Source organism: Ceratotherium simum, chromosome 13 (genome assembly GCF_057802395.1).
Source record: "Ceratotherium simum simum isolate JZ-2026a chromosome 13, ASM5780239v1, whole genome shotgun sequence".
Classification (NCBI taxonomy): domain Eukaryota; kingdom Metazoa; phylum Chordata; class Mammalia; order Perissodactyla; family Rhinocerotidae; genus Ceratotherium; species Ceratotherium simum.
In genome coordinates, this window is record NC_141912.1 from 39944825 (window position 1) to 39968512 (window position 23688).

Here is a 23688-nt window from a genome sequence, read left to right on the forward strand (position 1 = left end):
TGCAGGTGAAAAGTGATTTTCTGTTTTAATTATTTGCAGGTGAAAACATTTTCCTTATTTTAGATGGTCCTGTAGATGCCATTTGGATCGAGAACTTAAATTCTGTGTTGGACGACAATAAAACTCTCACGTTAGCTAATGGAGATCGCATCCCCATGGCCCCTAGTTGTAAGCTTTTGTTCGAAGTCCACAATATTGAGAATGCCTCTCCTGCCACGGTTTCTAGGATGGGCATGGTCTACATCAGCAGCTCTGCTCTCAGCTGGAGGCCAATATTACAGGTGGGGACAAGAGACCCGCAGAAGTGTGCTCAGCCTTTGTCCATGTTTCACTTTCTTGATAAACAGAGATTCTGTTTCTTTGCTGCAGGCATGGTTGAAGAAGCGCACTGCACAGGAGGCTTCTGTGTTCCTAGCTCTGTATGATAAAGTGTTTGAAGATGTATATACATTTATGAAACTAAACCTCAATCCAAAAATGCAACTCTTAGAGTGCAACTATATTATGCAAGTAAGATTTTTTTGGTGCATTCACTACCTAGACTTGAGATTTTTTTTCCCACTTAGTTGCGGTTTAGAGGCATCTGAAATAGAAAATTCATGCAGTCCATAGAAATCTTTTTATGATGTGGCTGTGAAAGTTCTGAGAAGTTTGATTTCTATTAAAGATCTCATTAATGCTCTTACTGCCATCTCTTTATTATTTTCACTTCTGAGAAAGGTGTTGTCTGGGGAAGAGGAATGAACTATCTTTCCCACCTTCAAACTCAGTAACCTTCCCAGAAAGGGCATTCAATTACGAGAGTAGACAAAATAAACAAAGAAAGCTGGCAGTTCTACAGAAAGGTAAAGAAAGGAGCTGGTGGCCATCAGGAAAACTTGGATGGCAATCTTGGCTTTGCAAATTTAGTATATATCAGATGGGAAAACCTTTAAACAATTATCTGCGTAGTTGGTAGCATTTTTTTTTTTTCATACTCAGTTTTCCTTAATAGTCTTTGGAAAAAACAGAACTAATCATAGATTTTTAAAGGCTCTCCTGATTCTAGTCTATAGGTGATCTCTCATCCATTCTAGTGCTTTGATTCTCTATTAGTGTAAGGGATGTCAGTCAGTGAGGGTAGGTAGGTTAGAAATAGTACATAAGGCCCAAATCAATGAATTATTTAGTAATTACTTTAAAATGCATAATATAAGTGAAAATCTTGTCTTGAAATAATTTTGTTTTTAAAGACTGAGGACGTCTTACTGTAGATATATTTTTTTTCTGATGCCATATGGGGGTTGGCACACTTTTTCTTCAAGGGCAGAAAATAAATATTTTAGGCTTTGCACAACTCTCTGTCTCAACCACTCGACTCTGCTGTTGCAGTGCAAAAACAGCCAGGCACGATGCGTACATGAATGCGTGTGACTGTGTTTCAGTAAAACTTGATTTGCCAAACAGATGGCTGGCCCCTGGGGCCGCAGTTTGCTGAGCCCTGCAAAATGTTAAAAAGAAATAAAATCTTTGATGTAGAAAATTTGGAGTAGCAAAACTTTAGAACCAGAAACTATCTTAGAAAACATGTAGTCTAGGTCTTTTGCTTTACAGATCATGAAACTGAGACTCAGAGGTTAGTGGCATGAGCTGGGAATAGAAACCACACCTCCAGATTCCCAGTTTAGCATCCTCTCTGATAGACTGTGCAGCCCGTTTAAAGCAGGATGGACTTCTAAATGCTGTTGGCTGTAGGACAGTGATCAAGCAGTATTTGGAGATATACTTGTTTTCTTCTCTCTTTCCCTCCTTTTAAATTTGTTATCATTTTAAAATTTTTATTAAAAAATTTAAATATAAAAATTAATTTTATTGTATTTTAAATATTTTCAGTCTCTCAATCTTCTGGAAGGTTTAATTCCCTCCAAAGAAGAAGGTGGTATTTCATGTGTTGAACATCTTCATAAATTATTTGTGTTTGGCCTGATGTGGAGTTTAGGAGCCCTTCTGGAGCTGGAAAGCAGAGACAAGCTTGAAGCCTTTCTACGAAAACATGAAAGCAAGTTAGACTTACCAGAAATACCTAAAGGCACGAATCAAACCATGTATGAGTTTTATGTTACTGATTATGGTAAGCACAGTGACTTATACCTGAAATGAAATGACATGTTTTTAATGGGAAAAATATAAACTTCTGTAATATTTCTATGGGGAAATATTAAACCAATTATGAATAACATAGTTGCTAATACCATTTTTAAAGGGCTTATATGCAAAGAGTAGTGGAATTTTCCATATTGGCTGTGACAGAAACTGGTATAGAGACTCTTGGCTTCTCCTTTTGGAATGGACTAAGTGAAGTATGCATAAATAAGCTAGCAATACCTCTTACATTGCCTACTTTCTAGTGCTTGAAGACTAAAGGTAGCAGTGTAGAGAACACAGATTCTTCATGATGCAAAACATGGTAATGCATGCAACAGAGCAGACCCACAACTTCCTTGTTGGAAATGTCAGAATAACTAGAGAATGAAGCAAGCAGATGGTGTCCTACTTACACGTAGCAGACTCGGCAAGGTCCGGTGCTGTAACCTCAGCCCCCGACCTCCTGTGTGTGGTAGGGTCCACCTCACCTTTCCCTAAAAGAAATGCCCTTGAGCATGGTGGCTTTATCCAGAGCCTAGCTCCCAATTCTTCTAAGTTCCAGAGAAGAAAAAACATGCTTCCTAAAAGCTGCATTTACCTCTGATTCTTCCTAAAACCCCAAAATGGCAAAGGTATTTTTTTGTTTTCATGCATAAATCAAAAGGATAAACAGAAAAGGAGAGTAGACAGCAATAATAACATTTTAAAAGCAAGAAAGCAGAAAGGTAAGTGGCAATTGATTCAGCACACTGGGCGAAGGGAAGCCCTAGACTGGCAGTGGGAAGAGTTAAGAAGCAATGTCGTGTACATCACAGAGCCTTCAAAGGGCTCAGGCATTGGGAAGTGGGGCGGAGGTGGAGGTGAAGACCACAGAGGGCTGCTTGTAAGTCTGTTTAAGAAACAGACCTCCAGGTCCTCTTCCCAAAGCCATGCTCCTAGACAACTGTACCTACCTCATAGCAGCCAAAGACTGAAGAATTATTGTTTGGAGATTGTAAAACACAGGATTGCCTAGACTTGGGAGACACCAGGCACATTTGAGGGTGTGAGAATCATACTGAAAATGGGGATTAAGTGAAAGTTTGTGTTTTAGAGGGCCTTGATAAAGAGATTGAGGTAAATGAATTCTTCAGCTGGCCGGCTTTAACCAGAGTGACCAATAATTCTGCCGCATGTGATTAGATGTATTAAAGATATGGAATGATAAAAGGGAGCTCTAATTCAAAATGCAAACTAACAGTTAAATGCATCCTTAAATCTAGATAGGAATTCTCTTAGAATCCAGAGCCAACCAAAGGATGGTTCTTTGAAAAGATCAATAACTTTGATAAATCTCTTATCAGAGATATCAAGAAATAAAAAGACATAAATTACCATTGTCCAGAATGAGAGGAAACATCACTACAGATCCTACAGACATTAAAAATAAGAATGAGTATTAGAAACAATGTTATGAAAATACATTTGACAGTGTAGATGAAATGAACAAATTCCTTGAAAGATACAAACTACCAAACCTCATCAAGAAGAAATAGATGTCCAAACATCTGTATATCAGTGAAAAACTGAATTTACACTTAAAAACCTTCCCGCAAAGAAAACTCCAGGCACAGATGACTTCACTGGTGAATTCTACCACATACTTAAGGAAGAAATAATACCAATTCTACATACACTCTTCCAAAATATATAAAATGTATAAGGAAGAAACACTCCCCAGCCCGTTTTATGACAGTATTATCCTGGTACGAAAACCAGAGAAAGACATTGCAAGAAAAGGAAACTATAGATTAGTATTCCTCAGGAACATTGACATAAATTTATTAATAAAATTTTAACAAATTAAATCCAATAGTATATGAAAAAGGTAATATATTAAGTCCAAGTGAGCATTTATTCTAGGAATGGAAGGTTGGATTAACATTTAAAAACCAATTAATGTAATTCACCATATTAACAGACTAAAAATCAAACAAACCATACAGTCCAATTAGATACAGAAAAATATTTGACAAAATCTAAAATCCTGTCGTGATGAAACTCCCAGTAAACTAAAAATAGAAACTTTATCATCCTGATAAAGGACATCTACAAAAAAGCTAACATTATACTTAATGGTAAAAGACTAAAGACTTCCTTACCAAGATCAGGAACAACACAAGGATGTTCTTTCTTATCACTTCTATTCAACATTGTACTAGAGGTTCTAGCCAGTGCAGTAAGGTAGTAAACAAACAAACAAACAAATAAATAAATGTAATACCTACAAATTGGAAAAGAACAGGCAAAGCTCTCTTTATTTGCAGATGATATGACCATCCGTAGACTCCTCAAAAAAGATGTTAGAACTAGTCAATGAATTTAGCAAGGTCACAGGATGAACGAACAATATATAATAACAAGGTGTATTTTTATATGCTCAGAGCAAACAACTGGAGATGGAGATTTTAAAATACCATTTAAAATAGCATGCAAAAAATAGAATCCCTAGGGATAAATTTAACAAAATATGTGTAAGATCTGGGGGCCAGCCCGGTGGCGTAGTGGTTAAGTTCGTGTGCTCCGTTTCACATCTTGGGTTCATCCTAAGTTCGAGGGTTTGGATCCTGGGTGTGGACCTACACACCGCTTATCTAGCCATGCTGTGGCAAGTGTACCAGTATGAAGTAGAGGAAGATGGGCATGGATGTTAGCCCAGGGCCAATCTTCCTCCGCAAAAAGGAGGAGGATTGGCAACAGATGTCAGCTCAGGGCTAATCTTCCTCACCAAAAAAGAAAAAACAAAAAACAAAACCTGAGATTATATACTGAAAACCACAAAACTGTGCTAAGAGAAATTAAAGAAGCCCTAAATAAATGAAGAGATAAATCGTGTTTATGGATCAGAAAACTCAATATTGTTAAGATGTTATTTCTCTCCAAATTGATCTACAGATTCAGTGCATCACAGTGAAAATCTCAATAGGCTTTTTTTGTTGAAACTTAGAAATGAATTCTAAAATTATATGGAAATGCAAAGAACCTAGAATAACCAAATCAATTTTTTTTGTCTTCAGTGTTTCATTTTCATAATGTTTTTTATTGCAGTAACATTGGTTTATACCATTTTATGAATTTCAGGTGTACATCATTGTACTTCTATTCCTGCATAGATTGCATCATGTTCACCACCCAAATACTAATTACTATCCATTGCCACACACATGTGCCTAATCATCCCTTTCACCCTCCTCTCTCCCCTCTTCTACTCTAGTAACCACCAATCCAATCTCTGTCTCTATGTGATTGTTTGTTGTTTTCATCTTCTACTTATGAGTGAGATCATACAGTATTTGACCTTCTCCCTCTGACTTATTTCACTTAGCATAATACCCTCAATGTCCACCCATGTTGTCACAAATGGCTGGATTTCATTGTTTCTTACAGCTGAGTAATATAAAGTTGGAGCACTCACACAACCTAATTTGAAGGCTTCCAGTAAAGCTATAGTGAGCAGCACAGTGTAGTATTGGTGTAAGGATACGTCTATAGATCCATGGAGTAGCATAGAGTTCAGAAATAGACCCACACGTGTATGGTCAGTTGATTTTCGGCAAAGATGTCAAGGTAATTCAGTGGCGGAAAGGATTGGTTTTTCAGCCATTGGTGCCAGAAAAATAGATTAGCCAAATATTAACAACAACCACAAAACAGAGCTTTGACTCTTACACTATCCACAAAATTCATCTTAATGATGAACTCAAAGTAGATCATAAAGCTAAACATAAAAGCTAAAACTATAAAATTTCTAGAAGAAAACAAAGAATATTTGTGTCATTGGGTTAAGCAAAGATTTCTTAGATAGGATCAAAAAAGCCCAAACCATAAAAGAAAAAATTGATAAACTAGACTTTATCAAAATTAAAATCTTTTGCTATTTAAAAGTCACTGTTAAGAAAATAAAAAGTCCCGGCACAGAATGGGAATAAATATGTAACTGATAAAAGAATTTTATCCAGAATACATAAAGAACTCTTGCAATTCAATAATAACAAGAAGACAGCCAATCCAAATTTTAAAAAAAGTGGGGAATAAATTTAAATAGATGCTTCATCAAAGAAGATATATGAACGGTGAAAAAAGCAGGTGAAAAGATATTCAACATCATTGGTCACCAGGGAAATGCAAATTAAAACTACAATAGGATATCATTACACAGCCACTAGAAGGGCTAAAATTAAAAAGATTAATAATACCAATATTGGCGAGGATGTGGAGCAACTGGAACTCTCATATACTACACAATGATACAGCCACTTTGGAAAACAGTTTGGCAGTTTCTTAAAAGTTAAACATACATTTACCATATGACTTGATTTTTTGCAAGGAAAGCTGAAATGGAGGTTATTCCTCCAGTGATGAATATTTGCTTTGCTACTATCAAATGTGCGCTCCTCTGTTATCCTTCCATGCGTTCTGTGTACACAGTAACTTTTTTGGGTACAATCCTGAATCATAGTATAATCTTTTTGAAGACATTTAAAATAGCAGTTAAACTCAATAATGCAATACCAACAATGCAAATAATTCAATTTAGATGGCAACAATATGAATATCTCTGACCAAGTTTGCCTAGCCAACAGCGATCGTAAGTCATCATAGGTTGTAAGGCGCATTCCAGAGATGCTAAAATGCTAAATTCCAGAGATACTGCAGCTCATCCACAAAATTCCCTGTAAGAAAACAAAATTTTTTCTTGGAATTGATGAAATGTGGTAATAATAATTGTTATAAGAATAATATCAGCGGGTAAATTAGTAGTTACTGTAAGTCAGGAGTCTGGGTATTCTATTACACTAGTTTTAGGGCCGGATTTGTTTTTCCCATTTCTTGTGGCAAACGTCCTACGTCCAGTAATCAGTTATTTCTTTTTTGGTCTTTCCCATGTTTTCGGTTGATGTGGCTTTCCTCCTAGTTACTACACATGTCTTTGGTTTTACCACTAGCTGATTCTAATTCCATTTCAGGCCAGAGCTCACTAGATGAATGATTTAGCAATTTAAAAACTGACTTTGTAAAGAGGCAAAACAAATTTAAATTATCAAATGCCATATACATTAGATAAGCAGATACGTTTACGTGTTTTAGGAAAATGTTTTAAATACTTATATGATTCTATTGATTGTCTATAGCACTTGCATTTTTGTATTCTGAGGACTTTTGAAGAATGCAGTTTTATTAAAACCAATTTTTGCTTATTTTATAGGTGATTGGGAGCACTGGAATAAGAAACTTCAGCCATATTATTATCCAACTGACAGTATCCCAGAATATTCATCAATTTTGGTTCCAAATGTTGACAATGTCAGGACAAATTTTTTGATAGACACCATTGCAAAACAACATAAAGTAAGTTTGATAGTTTCTTAGGTGATTGCAAACCATGTAGGAAACGTACCTTTTCACATACTACAGATAGAAAAATTAAATTCCAGCACAGAGGGCTGGAAGTAGTGTAATTTGAGGGGAACGTGTTTGGCAAACGAACCCCAGGTCCCAGGATACACTTAATTCAATATCTCCTGAACTGCGCGCCCCAGCTTGCTAAGGAAAGTGGGTGTCTGCTTACGAAGTCCTTCCATACTCCCATGGTCCTGCGAATATTCACCCATATTTTCTTCCAGCACTTTTATAGTATATGTTTTACATTTAAATATTTAACTCAACTAGAATTTATTTTGATATAAGTGTAATTCTAAAAAGTAATTAAAATTAATTGCATTAAAGTATAGAATGAAAGAACAGTAGAACCATAAGATATTTAAAACTAAACGTGTTAGCAACACCTTTCAACATGGTGATCCTATGATTGCAGGCTGTTTTGCTCACAGGAGAGCAGGGAACTGCAAAAACTGTAATGGTTAAGGCCTATTTGAAAAAATATGATCCTGAAGTACAGTTATCTAAAAGTCTGAACTTTTCATCTGCCACAGAACCAATGATGTTTCAGGTAAAACTCATCATTTGCTATAGTAATCAACGTATTAAATATTTTAAGTGATTGTTATAATAAAATGTGTATGCATATAAAACATTTATATATGTGTGTATATATATGTGTATATATATACACACACAGACGCACATATATATCAAAAGAAATGATACTGCAGTTGGCATTCAGGCTGAGATTGAAGCCAAATCCAAATTGCATATTCAGGCCTAATAGTGAGGCTGAGGCTGAATTTTGCAGTGTATCTCTTTTCATATAAATTAATGGTTAACATTCAAATTACTTATTTTTAAAAATTTCACAAAATATGTTTTGATAATTATATTTATACATATTAAATAAATAAGTAAATTCTATTCTATCTGAAAACCATGCTCGTCATTTGTGGTAATACGGATTGAAATCTAATGCATAAGACAAACCATCTCCTTTTCTCTAGAGAACAATTGAAAGCTACGTGGATAAGCGAATGGGCAGTACATATGGGCCACCAGGAGGCAGAAAAATGACGGTCTTTATTGATGATATTAATATGCCCGTGATTAATGAATGGGGAGATCAGGTATGACTGAAATATCTCTTATAGATGATATTTAATCACTATTTTTAGTTAAATATAAAGAGGTCAATAACCATCATCTTATGAAGCCTAGTAACAATTCTCAGTCTTTTTTGACGTCTTGGTTATGGCTGACTTTCTCCCTTCTTGAAATCCCTCTGCTCTTTTCTGCAATAATGTCCTCCTGTCTCTGGCTGCTTGATTCCAGGTCCTTTCTGGCTCCTCTCTTCCTTTTCTCAGGGTTTTATCCTTGCTCTCTTACCTCTTACTCTATATACTCTCTCCGAGGAGTACCTGGTGGTAGAAAACACGTTTTTTTAAAATAACTCTGCTACTCACCGCTGTCCTAGTTGTGATCACCTTTCAATGGCAGAGTCAGTCCCCATTAGAGAGCCTCACTGATGCTGCCAGAATTCTGCATGCTCCTGGTGGGATCCCCAACACCTCCTTCCCACTGCCGTCCACTCCCTAATCAACACCATCCACCCAGAGCCCGCCAGGACCAATCCATGCCGCCCTTTATCCCGGTTCACCTCAGACACTACCAGGAGGTCAGGTCTCCCAGGTCCCCACTTGTCCTGAGACTAATCCCCAGACAGCTCTGCATGGCCCTTCTCTGACCCCGTCTCCTACTTTCTCAACTCCTGAAACCTTTCAGTGTGCCCCTGGGAGCCACAGTACATCTGCAAAGTTCCCTGTAAATTCAACTTCTTCTCTGAACTTTCCTTCATCTTCTTGCTCTGATGGACACCCAGGACGCTGCCTTCCCTGCAGACGTCTCAAGTTGAAGCCCTGGGCCTGGAGGTGAGGAAGATGTCCTCCTTGCTTCTCGTTTCCCTACTGCCTGAAATCCTTTCAGTCTGACCTCACGCTGCCCTTGTTGTTGCAGTCATCTGGATCCTCAGATCACACCCCTTCTTTCCCTAGAGATTTTGGTTCCTGGGTCACTGTTACTGTCTCCAGTACTGTCCTTGTCCCTAGGGCAGCCTTCATTGTTGTGTTGCACAGGGGCTCGCATTTCAAAGGGCCCTGCCTGTGGTTCAACACTCTGCTGTAGCCATCTTGAAATTCTTTTTTCTTTTCTTTTTTTTTTGGTGAGGAAGATTGGCCCTGAGCTAACACCTGTTGCCAATCTTCCTCTTTGCGCTTGAGGAAGAGTGGCACTGAGCTAACATCATGCCCATCTTCCTCTAGTTTGTATGTGGGACACTGCAGCAGCATGGCTTGCTCCGGATCTGAACCTGCAAAGCCTGGGCTGCAAAAGCAGAGCATGGGAACTTAACCACTGCACCACCGGCCTGGCCCCTTGAAGTTCTTAATAATAATTTTTGACCAAGTAGCCTTGCATTTTCATTTTGCCTTGGACCCCAGAAATTATGCAGCTGGTCCTGCTTGTCATAATTCTCAGTGATGCCAATATCCACATACATGATCTTAGCCTCTTAGTTCCTTCACCTTGCCTCCTCCCAATGACCGTGTCTTCCACTCCATTTGAATTACTCATTCATGCAGTCGTACCCTACGTCTTGTCATTATCAATAACTGTGACCCCTTCATTATCTCAATTTCAAGCATTTTATTCTCTGATCATCATGTCCACTCTCTGCAGCTCATTTCTTCTGTTACTGGAGCTCGAGATGGATCTACCATCCATTGTTCCTGCCATCATGGCACTATCCCCCATTTCCTCACTTCCTTTCCCAGCTAAAATTCCACGGTCCATCATTATAATCACTGTAGCATACACCCTCTACTCACCTGTGAAAGCCTTAACCACATTAAAGCCTCGTTAAAACTCTCTGCCTGTGCAGCTAAACTTGGCTGGAGAAAACCACACAATCCTGTTATCAGTTTAAAATTATGATCATGGACCTCAACTGAGCTCCTAATGCTGCCCAGCAGTTCTACTGCATGTCTCGTCTCATGTTTTATATCTTTGTCCTATTCATTCCTTTACTGCATTTCCATTCAGGCTCCTGCTCTGTGAGATGACTATTTCATTCCTTCTTTTTCCCAAACCTCCAACACCTCCATTTCCTTACCCTCAGCTGAGCATAGATGTGTTGCAGCTTTCTTCCTATTTCTCTGAGGAAGTTGATTTCTTTCCTTTGTTTGCTATCTATATACTGTACTCAGTTTCTACGTTCTACTGGTTACCTAACCCTAGACAGTACATCCAGCATACACAGATAATCAAAAATAAAGATAATCAGGGGCTGGCCCAGTTGCATAGTGGTTAAGTTCACCCACTCTGCTTCGGCAGCAGCCTGGGATTCGCAGGTTCCGATCCCAGGCGTGGACCTACACACTGCTCATCAAGCCATGCTGTGGCAGCATCCCATATACAAAATAGAGGAAGATGGGCACAGATGTTAGCTCAGGGCCAATCTTCCTCACCAAAAAATAAATAAATAAATAAATAAATAAAAAAGGAGAAGGGTAATCAAACCTTTTATTCCCATCTTGTATATCCAATAACCTTTGAACACTTTAATTTCCTTTATCTTTCTCATGACATTGTTTTATTGTTGACTTATATTTTAATTCTATTTCTTTCTTTTTAGAAAAAACTCCCATGATACATTATTTTTACCATTTTATATATTCACTCTTCATTTGCATTACCCACATATTTACCACTATCTTTGCTCTTTATTCATTCTTGCTTCTCAGGCCTTCCATCTGGTATCATTTTCCTTCTGCTTTTAAAATTTCCGTTAAAGAAGGTTTTTTAATGACTGATTCTTAATTTCTGCTTGTCTGCACATGTCTTTATTTCATCTTCTTTATTTGAAAGATATTGTTGCAGGGTGTAAAAATCTAGGTTGATAGTTATTTTCTTTCATCATGTCCAATACATTATTTCTGCCTTCTTTTCCTTGTTGCTGTTGAGAAGTCAACTACCACTTAATCACTGCACCTCTGAAGTTAATCTGCCTTTTTTCACTTGCTGCTTTTAAGACTTTTTCTTTGCCTTACTTTCCTATAATTTTTTTCTTTTTTTAATGATGTTGGTGTAGATTTATTTGTATTTATTTCCTTAAGATTCGCTAGGGACTTGTAAATCTGTGGTTTGGTGTCTTTCATCATTTCTAGAAAATTCCCAGTCCTTATCTCTTCAAATATTGCTTCTGCCTCACTCTCTTTCCTCTTTTCTCAGACTCTAATGTATTTTAGACTTTCTTCTGTACTCTCTGTGTTTCTGTAATTCCCTTCTGTACATCCCAACCTTTTCTCTTTCCAATGCTTATGTTCTAGATAATTTCCCCTCTCTGTCTTCCACTTCACTAATTTTCTTCTCCACTTTGTCTAATCTACTGTCAAATTATCCATTGAGTTTTAATTTCAGTTACTGTTTGATTCTTTTTTCTTTAAAATATGTTGTCATTTTTTATAATTTCCTATTCCTTGCATATATTTTCAAATTTGTTGTCTATTTCTTTAAACATGTTGAGCGTAGTTGTTTAAAGTCTGTGTCTGTTAATTCCAGTATGTGAAGTCTATGTGGATCTGTTTCTGCTCTTTATGGTTTTAATAGTTCTTGTTTATGTTCAAATTGTCTTCTTTTCTATATGTATCTTTGACTGCTTGCTGAGTCATTGCCCTTGAAAAATTATCTGTGGCTGTTTCTTGAAGCCCAGGATGTATGTGCCCTTATCCAGACATGTTTAGAGTTTTCTTCTGCCAGATCCTTAAAAGCCTATTCAGTCAAGATCATCTCAAAGCAAGGTTAAGATTTGAATGTCTCTGGTCCACTTAGGCTATGCATATCCAGGGTGCAAATCTATGCAAGTGTCATTCTGAGGCCACAACCTCCCAGGGAAGGTTTCTTTTCTCTTTTTGTCTCCCATTCAGCAGGGATCCAAGGAAGATAGACCTCTCAGCAGTTCCTATAAGGTGAGGATATTGGAGGCATATTTAGATATCATCTATAAGCTGAAGAGCTCCTGAATTTCAGGCTCATTTATCCAATTAGGGATGTCTAGTTGGATCTCAAACTTACATTCAGGCTGAGATTGAAGCCAAGAGACATTCAAATCTTAACCTTGCTTTGAGATGATCTTGACTGAATAGGCTTTTAAGGATCTGGCAGAAGAAAACTCTAAACATGTCTGGATAAGGGCACATACATCCTGGGCTTCAAGAAACAGCCACAGATAATTTTTCAAGGGTAATGACTCAGCAAGCAGTCAAAGATACATATAGAAATTCCTGTTACTCCCTAAACCTGCTCCTCCAAAAGTGTTCTCCATCTCAAGAAATAGCAACTCCACGTTCAGTCTGCCAGGGAATCATGTTGGCTCTATCTTCAAACTGTATCCAAGATTTGACCACTACTCATCATCTCCATTGCTAACACCTGGTGCAAGCCACCATTTCTTTTCTTGATCGTTACAAATGCCTGTTCATTGTCTCCCTGTTTCCCTCACCCCTCTCAGTCTATTCTCAAATCAGCAACCAAGTAAAACATGAGTCAGATCATGACACACTCCTCTGCTCATAACCCTCCCATGAGAATTGTAGAATATAAATGCCAAAATCCTCACCATGACCCAAAGACCCTGATCTCCTCTCCCCATGATTCTGCTTCAGCCACATTTGCTGATCCTTGTACACATTGGGTGTAATGTTTGCTCAGAGCTTCTACATCTGCTGTTCCTTCCACTTGGAATGCTCTTCCCTTGAATATCTAAATGCTTTGCTTTCTCACCTCCTTCAAGTCTTTGCTCCTATGTCATGTGAGGTGAAGCCTCCTCTGCTCTCCAAATTTAGTTGCACCCCTGAGCATGGCCTATTTCTTTCTTTGTTTTGTTTTCTGCAAAAAACTTATAACATACCATTTTATTTACATGCATATACACACACAACTATACATGTGTATATTTTGTCTCCCATCACTAGAATGTATGCTCCATGAAGACAGGGAGTTTTATCTATGCTATGATAGAACCAAACACACAGTAGTCATTAAATGTTAGTTGAATGAAAGAGTGTCATATTTGAGGTGTTGTGTATCATCCACTTGGAGATGTCCAACAGAAATTTGGATATGCAGACGTGGAGCTTAGAAGGGAATCTGAAGTTAGAGTTATTGAGTTGAGATTCTTCAGGTATAGGGTTGAGATGGCATCCCCTGAAATAGTGAGAAAAGAAAAGGGTCAAGGATGGAATCCTGTAGAACAGTTACATGTGAAGAATGAGTGGAGAAAAGTGGCTTGGGAAGCAATCCAGAGTCACAAGCTGCGGTTGGAAAGAATGGAACCTCTGAAACCAACAGAGGAAAAATTTTCACTAAGGGGGGAGTGTTAGCAGTATTAGAGGCTGCAGAGAAGATAAGGACATAAAATCCAAACTAAAACATTCAGTAATATAATATTGAAATCTCAGGAGTAAAACCATCCTATATTCTGATTTAAAGTATTTTGAAGTGTTGATTATTGAGTGTGAAAGATATTGGCAAAATTTGTAATTCTGAGTACTGTTGTAATTGTATCAAATATTCCATAACTCACTTATCTACATTTATTTGGAAATTAGTTTTATCAATGTGGTAAAGACCACATTGGACTTGCACCAATCATGTTTAACTTACGGTTTAGAGTCCATGAGTGGCATCATTTAAGTCAAATTGCCTTGAAGGTGGTTGTTGACATTCACAAACACTTCACTGATAAGAGTTGAATATTTTCTTCTAATCTCATCTGTACTATTTTGTAGGAGCTATGGAGGACTATGATAGTGATGTGTTACTAAAATATTACTGTATAAAATTTCAGATAACTAATGAGATTGTGCGACAGATGATGGAAATGGAAGGAATGTATAGCTTGGATAAGCCTGGAGACTTCACTACTATTGTCGATGTGCAGCTCATAGCAGCAATGATTCACCCTGGAGGTGGTCGAAATGATATTCCACAACGTTTAAAAAGACAGTTTACTGTGTTTAATTGCACACTGCCTTCAAATGCTTCAATAGACAAAATTTTTGGTATGACTATTCTTGGTGTTTACTTTTTTTATTGCATTACATAATAAACAGAAACCACGCAAAACCTTATTTAAGAGATAAAAATGCTCTGTCTGAATTAGGGGTTAAATATCTGAAATGGAGAGCTAAGTATCAGAAAAGAGGGACTAAATACTAAGAATACTCATGTTTGTAGCCTATTCCAAGACTCAGGAATGTTTAGAAATAGCCTTGTTGAAGGTCAGCTGTGGACGTTAGTGAAACTTTGTGTTTTGGTTTTCTTGACGTGGTTAATCAGAGAAATTCGGGCTAATGAATGATGAACAATATAATATATGAAGTCAAATGTAGCACTTTGATAAGTTAATAAAAATGGGATTTTTGACACCATATTTAGGCTCACATAAACTGTACCATCAAAAATTATATACATGAAGACATACAAGAGAAACTGACCCATGCATATATGGACATTAATTATTTGACATAGCAAGCACTGTAGATCAGAAGGGAAGGGTCAGACTTTCAATTGGTAGTACTGGGATAAATTTTTTATGTAATTTTTATGGGAAAAATCACTGAAATTGGACCCCTATCTCACACTAAACATAAAATCAATACATATGGATTAAAGACCTAAATATAGAAGGCAAAGCTATAAAACGTTTGTAGGAAAATATGTAGATGACCACCGGGTAGGAAACACCTTCTTAAATGAGACTCAGAAAACACAAACCATAAAGGTGATGAAATGATAAATTTAATTAGATTAAAATTAAGAACTTCTGTTCATCTAAAAAGCAACATTAAAAGAGTGAAAAGATAAGCCCCAAATTGTAACAAAAAAATTTGAACACATATAACAAAACAAAAGAGTATTCTAAATATTTAAAGAAATCCTATGACTCAATCAGAGAAAAGCAAACAATCTAATGTGAAAATGGGCAAAAACCAGGCATTTTAAGAAGAGGAAACCAAATGACCAATAAACAAATGTAAAGATGATAAACATTAGTATTCAGGGAAATGCAAATTTAAAACACCAAGGAATACCATTGTATACCCACTGGATTTGCAAAAATGAAAAATTCTGACAAAACCAGGCATTGGTCAGAATGTGAAGCCACCGGGACTCTCATAAACCCTGCCGGTGAGAGTGTAAACTGCTACAAGCCCTTTAATACTGGGAAAGTAGAACATGCGCACACCCACAGCAGTTCCACTTCTAGGTATGTACCAATTTACCATTTTTTTCCTTTGTGGTTTGAGCTTTCTGAGTCTCATTTAAGAAGACCTTTCCCACCCAGAGGTCATACAGATACTCTCCTATATTTTCTTCCAAACATTGTATAATTTTGCCTTCCATATTTAAGTCCTTAATCCATCTGTAGTTGATTTTGCACATGTGCACCAGAAGACTTTCACGAGAATGTTCATAGAACAGTGTTCATGATAGCAAAAGCCTTGAAATACCCAATTATTTATTGGCAGTAAAATTGAATAAATAGATTGTGGCACAGGCACACAGTGTAATGCTGTGCAGCAGTGGATATGAGCGAACACAGCTACAAGCTTCATCGTGAGTGAAGCCCAGAAGTATAATGTTGAGTGAAAGAAGCAAGTCACAGAAGAATATATAACACGATTCCATTAAATTAAATTAAAAAAATTAAAGTTAAAAAAAAAGATTGAAGTTTAAAACCATAAGTGGCAAAGCTGTAAAGAAAAGTGAGTTACTGATTCTCAGCAAGTCAGAGTAGTGGCTACCTCTGGAAGAGGGAAGGGGTTATGGGTAGGGTTGGACAGACGGGGCTTCTAACGTCCTGGCGCAATGTTGCACTTCTCAGTCTAGTGGTCTGGACATGAGTGCTTGCTTATTTGTTAAACTATTTTTATACTCTTCCATATGATTAATATTTTAAATTAAATATGGAAACAAACAAACCAGAAATGGAGGTTCAGAGAAGTGAAATAACTGCCCAATCAAGGCCAGTTATTTAGTGCATGGCAGAGGTGCGGTGCTAATCCTGTTTTCTGGTTCCAGGTCCTGTGCTCCTTATATAACACATTTGTCCCACAGGGAGTTGGAGATCCAGAATCACAGGATTTCAGGAAGCAAAAGGGCCTTACAGCCATCTAGCACAACCAACCATGACTTTGGGGGATGATTTCATGTTCCCTCAAGGCTACTCTTCTTCGGTCTGTGTGACTGAAGCCCAGTTTCTTTAGCTGCTCGACCCTTCATAAACCTGCTCTGCGTCTCTGAGCAGATATTCATATTCACATTCCTCTGAAAATTCCATGCTCAGAACGGAACATAGTACTCAACATATAGTCTCACTGGAGCAAAGTGGAGTAAATCTATTTTTGCAGTCTAAAACCAAAAACATATTAAAACTTTAAGACTGGTCTATAAACCTACAAGCCAGTCCTTCCTGAGGGTGATTATGTCTGGCTGTCACTGTGCTGGGTGTTTCCTAGGAACCGTTACATGACCAGCCCAGGCCAGAGTGTTGACTGACTGCAGGTCAGGAGATGTGGGTCCTGATTCTAATTCTATCAGCAGCTAATCTATTACCTGCCTGGGCCTGGTCTCCGTGTCTGTAAGATGAGGAAGTAGTCTCTAAGTTCTTTTCCAGCTCTCATATGCTTCAGGGTGAGTGCTGTTTTACAGGCTCTGGAGCCAGGCTACCTGGGTTTAAATCTCAGATTCGCCTACCCACAAGCTGTGTGACCTTGGGCAAGTTGCTAAACCCATATTAAAATGGGAATAATAATAATAGTATCTGCCTCTGATTCTTTCTCATAGGATGTTGGGAGGGTTAAATGAGTTAATACACATAAAATGCTTATCACTGTGTACTAAGCTTTGCAGGACCCACCGCTGACTTCCAGTCTTGGCTGATTCCTAAGAGAAATTCTTAATGTCACATAATCAGTCTTGTAATAATTTATTCACAGGGATAAATATGTACCTTATAATCTTTTAGTAAGCTTGTACCTTCAATCTTATTTTTCAGGAATTATTGGCTGTGGATACTTTGATCCTTGCAGAAAGTTCAAACCTGAAATATGTGAGATGATTGCGAATTTAGTTTCAGCGGGCAGAGTGCTGTGGCAGTGGACTAAGGTACAGAATTATCTGTTGTCAATAATAAAAAAAAAAGTCAACTATTATTCAGCCTAGTTCTCACCTCGTGGCTCGTGAAGTTATCATCACATCATTTGTGGTAGTGTTTTTTTGGAAAAGACAAATTAGGTGCTCAAATAGATTTATGACACCTTTTCCTTCCAGGGAGCAAATATTCTGACTGAATGATGCTTTCCATATGTATGAGATATTACTATAAACCAGACACGACATCCAAGATAAAGCAGAATTTTGCTGAAATGAGAACACTGCTTTCCCACTTGTTACTCTGATTTGTATGTCTGTCTCCCCCCAACCAAACCATGTAAGACGCTCAGATGTTTACTGACTGAGTGAATACACGATTTCTAGATATTCTTAGCTAACCAAGACTTAAAATCTAATTTGTGTGTTTCTCTGAGGTGGAGCGTGAGTTAGTGAATGGATGGAAGTGTACACAACAAAACAGGCTAGATTTTAATACACAGCTGAGTGCCCTAAGAAAAGCTCAGTAGACCCAGATGGCTCAAGGCAAACTCATGAAAAGGCAATTAAGTATGGGTCTGAGATTAAAAAAAAAAAAAAAGATTGATATATTTGCCAAAAAATGGCAAAAGGAGATAAGGATTAGTTGTCATACTTCACTATACGTTCATTAGGCCAATACACACATCTGGGCAGAAATTGTGTCCTAGGGAAATCCAGAGTGTGCCAGCCTTTCAGATTCCTGGGTGGACTGGGGGAATTCTAGATACAGAATTATCAGAAGAGGAATTGGGTGTTTCTTATGAAATGCTCTTCTGTGAAATCTCCTATAGTGATCAGTTCCTTTTATGGGCCTGCTTCTTGCCAACAAGGGTCTTTGCACACGCTGTTCTGCCTCTCTTAAAGAAACTCCAAAATGAATGGCAAGGTCTGAGTGTCTGAGATGATTTTCTGTGGTAATATCCATCTGTTTTCCAGTGGGGCTATTGTTCAATTTAATGTGCTTATATACGTATTTGTATAGCGTTGGCCTTCCTGGTGTCTTTCCGGCAAAGCTTCTTTTGTTATAGGAATGCTTACTGGCTTCACTTCCTCACCTTTCTTTACCTCTTTACCCCATTTTGCACAAGCTTTTGTTTCCACTGCTCTCATCAAGGTCACCGAGGGCCTCAATCTTGCCAAATCCAAAGGTTGATTTCTTCTTCCTCTTACATGTCTCTTTAGCAGCATTTGACAAGTGGTCCCTCTGAACACTTTTTCACTTGGTTTCAGAGGGGCCACATGCTCTTGGTTTTCTTCCTACGTCACTGGCTGCCTTTTTTAAATCCCCCTTCTTCTTTCCCTCCTCTAAATACTGGAGGGCACCTTATCTCGATGCCGAGACCTCTTCTCTATCTCCATTCTTTATCCAGGTAATCTCCTCCAGCTTCAAGGCTTTAAACACATCTCTGTGCTTATGACTTCAAAATCAACACCTCCATCCCAGGCCTCTCCGCTTGGCTCCAGACTTATTTCTAACTGCTTAGGAGACATCACCGTTTTGATGTCTAATAGCCATCTCAAAGTTAACATGTCCAAATGGAACTCTTAATTGCCCTTAAATATGATCCTCCTTCAGACTTTTGCATCTTATTTAACAGCAACACCAATTATTCTCCTTCTCAGGCTGGGTGCCATCCTTGATTTATCTCTCTCCTCCCCTACATCCAATCCATCAGCAAGTCTCAGTAACTGTGCTTTCAAAATATACCCCAAAGCTGAGCACTGATGGCCATCTCACTGTGACCACCCTGATAGGTGCTTCCATCATTTGCCCTCTGGACCATGCAGCGACTTCCTAACCAACCTCCCTGCCCTCCTAGAGTCTGCTCTTTACACAGTCCTAAAGTGCTTTTTACAAAAGTAAATCCGAGATCATTACTCCTTCTTAAGACCACCAGTAGACTCCCCGTTACACTTACAGTGAAACGCATTGCCTTGCTCCGGTCTGTGAAACTCAACCTGAGCTGGCCCCGGCTTGCCTCTCTTCCCGTCCATCACTCTGCTCCAGCTGTGCTGCCCTTCTCAATCCTCCTTGAACACCTCAAGTTTTTCATGCCCCTGGGCCATGGTACTTCATTTGACTCATTCACATCATTCTTACCTTCAGAGAGGCTTTCTCAGATCATTTTCTTTAAAATAACCGTCCATGGCCCCATCCCAGGCATCATCTGTCTCCTGATCCTACTTTATTTCTTCTAACCATAATTGTTATCATTATTATTTGTCTGTTTGTTTATCAGTATCTTTGTTTCCTATTTATTGTCAGGCTCCCCCACTAGAACGGAAGCTCCCCAAGGGCAGCAGATTTAGCTGTCCTATTTACCGTGGTTTCTTCTTAAGGGCAGTGGGAGGTGCTCAGAAATAGTCACTGAAAAGTGAGGGAATCTTCCTCCTCGCCCCTCTCCCAAATAAGCAGCTTCTTTGTATCTTTTCTTCAGATCTCCCGTCTTCACAAAGCACTCTTTTAATCCACTCGTGGTCTGTATATCACTTCACCTTTATATTAGTTTACATAGCTTGAAAGCATGAGCAGGTGAGGAAAGAAAGAACTTGAGAAAAATTGAACGGAAATATTAGAAGAGAAAGAAAGAAGCAAGTTAATAAATGAGAAGAAGAGAGAAAGAAAGGAATTCATGTAATTCTCTTTAATGATTGCTTCAGTGGCCAATGGCTGCCATCATAGCTGCAGTCTTTTACAGCAAAGAATAAAAAAGCAATATTCACATAGCCTTACCCCTTATTTTGCATATTTGTAATATAAGTGTGTGTTTTACATTTTGGTGAGTAGAATAAACACTTTGGCTTGGAATGGAACTAGGCAAAGAGGGGAAATTGAAGGGTGATTGATAAAATAACACTTCTCTTCTTTCTATCTTCCCTTGCTACCTGCTGTTTTAACTTGCACTTTGAATTAGGCTGTAAAAATTACTCTGTAAACCCAATAGGGTACTTTTTCAATATAGAAAGGGCATATTCCATGAATAGGTACTAAAGCAAGCATTTGCTTTCCTGAAATAATCATGTGGAGAGCTTGCTTTGTGTCTCCAGAATTATTATTGTTTTCACTTTAAAATGATGCTAAGATAGTTACAATCTTTCTACGTGGCCAGCAATGCTTCCCACACCTGGTACACCTCACATTTATTCTTTAACTGGTATCTCTCTGTCTAAGAATGTGTTGTTGTTATATCTTTGCCTGTTTGGATTCTAGAAGTTGGTAGAAATAGTAAGTAAATTAGTGTTCATAAAAACAAACAAAACCCAGAAAAACCACCCTGTACTTACAACTGCATGTCAGACTTGACTGCCAATTTATTATGGATATACAGATATATGAGAGCATATTGACTGAGTCTGAATCCCCACGGTGAAATCTACATTATGACATACAAATATATTTGCAGAAATTCAAACACATTAAGGACCTTAATCAAGCAATCTATAGAAGATAGTCATTACTGACTTTAGAAGCGAACATTCATTGGTCTTAACTACTGGACAACAACTCACCTTCAGGTTTTTGTTATGACATATTTCCCGCATATACACACTAATAAGGTTAATAATGATTAGGAATACTTATTCCGTGACTCACATAGTTTTTGAGAACTCGGGGGAAAGTGACTTACTCGAAGCCAACTAATGAATGGTAGAGCAGACGTTAGAATCTGCATCTAGTGCACTATTCTTGAATCCATCCTATGCAAGGACTTATGGTCTTTTAAATTCTATGTTGGTTTATTTATGATGTATTTTTTCTGTCAGTGCTGTGAGAAACATGTAAACTTAATCTTGGTTTATTTACTCAGGCTATTTTGTCTAAAATAGGATTTGTGAAATAAAATAGTTTTAAAGCAGCTCTACTTTCAGTTTTATCTGTAAAGCGAATTGAAATCATCACACTTTTTTCATCTCTAGGTCAAGATGCTACCAACTCCTTCTAAATTTCATTACATTTTCAATCTTCGAGATCTTTCCAGAATTTGGCAAGGAATGTTAACCATAAAAGCTGAGGAGTGTAATTCAATGTTGGTTCTCCTGTCACTTTTCAAACACGAGTGCAACAGAGTAATTGCAGACAGGTATGTATTACAGCGTTTTGAATGTACTGTATAAGAAATTTACACTACTAGATTAATTCCTGCGTTATCTACTCAGATAAGTAGAATAAGAAGTGTTGCCTTAATTTGCTCTGGGCCTTGTGAAACATTGATGTCACTTCCCATCTGCTAATCACTTTAAAAAAATGCTCTGCTAATTTGCTTGAGTATTATTTCAACAGGACATCCTTTTAAATCACCTCATTATCAGAGAGTTGATAACATTCAGAGGCAAATTGTAGTTATGCATATTTTCTAAAAACTGTGAGCTCTGTGTAGGTTTTGCATGGGGAAATCCAGTCTATAAGCCCAGTCGTCTCTCTGAGACTCAGTTTCCTCCTCTATAAAATATGGATGGTAATGCCAGTCTTACAAAGTTATAAAGGGCCTACCATGGTGTCTCATACATTGGTGGTACTCGTCAAATGTTAGTCTGCCTACTTCCTCTCTTCCCCCTCTGATATTGTAAGTCTGAAAAGGACCTTCATGATCTGTGTGCCCGCAAACCCAGAAAGAGAATGCTCACCCACTACTGATCATCACTTCTGCATTCCTATTGCAAGTTTTAGGGACCTTTGACCTCACCTAAGTGACTCATCTGTATTGTTAAAGAAAAAAAATTATTCATGACACTTGTTAAAATGTTAAGGCACAGACTTTCCTCAGGACTGCCGTGATAGGTATAGGGGCCACTGCAATGGGGTTTGCGTTAGGGAAGAGGAATTGGGCTCAACTCCAAACACAACAAAGAAAAAGTGGGAATTTATAGCCAAGGAACAGGAGAGGGGAGGTTGGTGGATGGAAAATTACTAAGAGGAAAGTCAGGGGTAAGGGAGAGTTCTGGCTAAACTGACATAATAGAGTTCTTGCTGAAAGCAGGCCAGGGGGATCAGACGTTACCTGGGGGATAGCGGGGAATGAGGAATTTGGTCAGATATCAAGGGTGATCAGATATGGGGAGGGGGGGATTCTGACTAAACCGATGTGACAAAATTCTTGCTAAAATTGGGCGATGTGAAGAAGGACACAGAAGTCCAAAAGTCATGGCCTAGTTGGGAAGAGCATTCAAAGAAGCCTGACTTAAGTTTGGTCAAGGAGAGACTCTTTGTCAGTCTCTTCTCCAGATAATACTATCAGTGTTATGCTCTCTTGGGTGGAGTTATGTCCTTCTTATCAGAAGGCAGAACGTCTTGTTTCCCTGTTCTGAGGTGGCGGAGGAGCAGGCTGGGGGCTGAGAGGAGGTGGAGGAAGGTTGAAACCATGTTCAGTTAGGAAAGATGACTTCATATTTTGCATTTTTACTACTGTACTTCTATTTTAGATTTATAACTCCTGAAGACGAGCAGTGGTTTAATGCGCATCTTGTTCGTGCAGTTGAAGAAAATATTGGCTCAGATGTGGCGTCATCTATTCTTCCTGAGCCATACTTTGTAGATTTTCTCCGTGAGATGCCTGAACCAACTGGTGAAGAACCTGAAGACACTGCCTTTGAAGTCCCCAAAGTCTATGAATTGGTGCTTATTTTCATCGTTAGAAAGAGTTTTTTGGCTCACTCACGTAACTAGATTTTTCTCCCCGTGCTAGAGTCCCACCGTGGTATTGCCGTAACTTCTACGTTAGTTATGTGTCGTGATTCGTGTCATCATACACCAAGTAAAATATTTCTTTCAGTGAAATTTATCATCAATTCCATTAAAGTCAGGTCTAAGACAAGTATGTCTACAGTTGTCACTCATTTAATATTTCTTTGCAAGTTCTAGGCACTGCAACAAAATGACACAAAGAA

The 23688-nt window shown here is 38.2% G+C and overlaps 1 protein-coding gene across 1 annotated transcript in view; it reads left to right on the top strand.

The window, feature by feature from the left end:
• The window catches only part of DNAH8 (dynein axonemal heavy chain 8), a 290688-nt gene that overhangs the window by 144329 nt on the left and 122671 nt on the right, over positions 1-23688 (top strand). The window contains exons 48-57 of the mRNA XM_014782746.2: positions 40-281; positions 370-510; positions 1873-2110; positions 7370-7512; positions 7979-8113; positions 8556-8678; positions 14453-14666; positions 17666-17775; positions 21721-21884; positions 23224-23416. Coding sequence (XP_014638232.2) covers positions 40-281; positions 370-510; positions 1873-2110; positions 7370-7512; positions 7979-8113; positions 8556-8678; positions 14453-14666; positions 17666-17775; positions 21721-21884; positions 23224-23416 — 1703 coding nt within the window. The remainder of the gene's footprint in view (positions 1-39; positions 282-369; positions 511-1872; positions 2111-7369; positions 7513-7978; positions 8114-8555; positions 8679-14452; positions 14667-17665; positions 17776-21720; positions 21885-23223; positions 23417-23688) is intronic.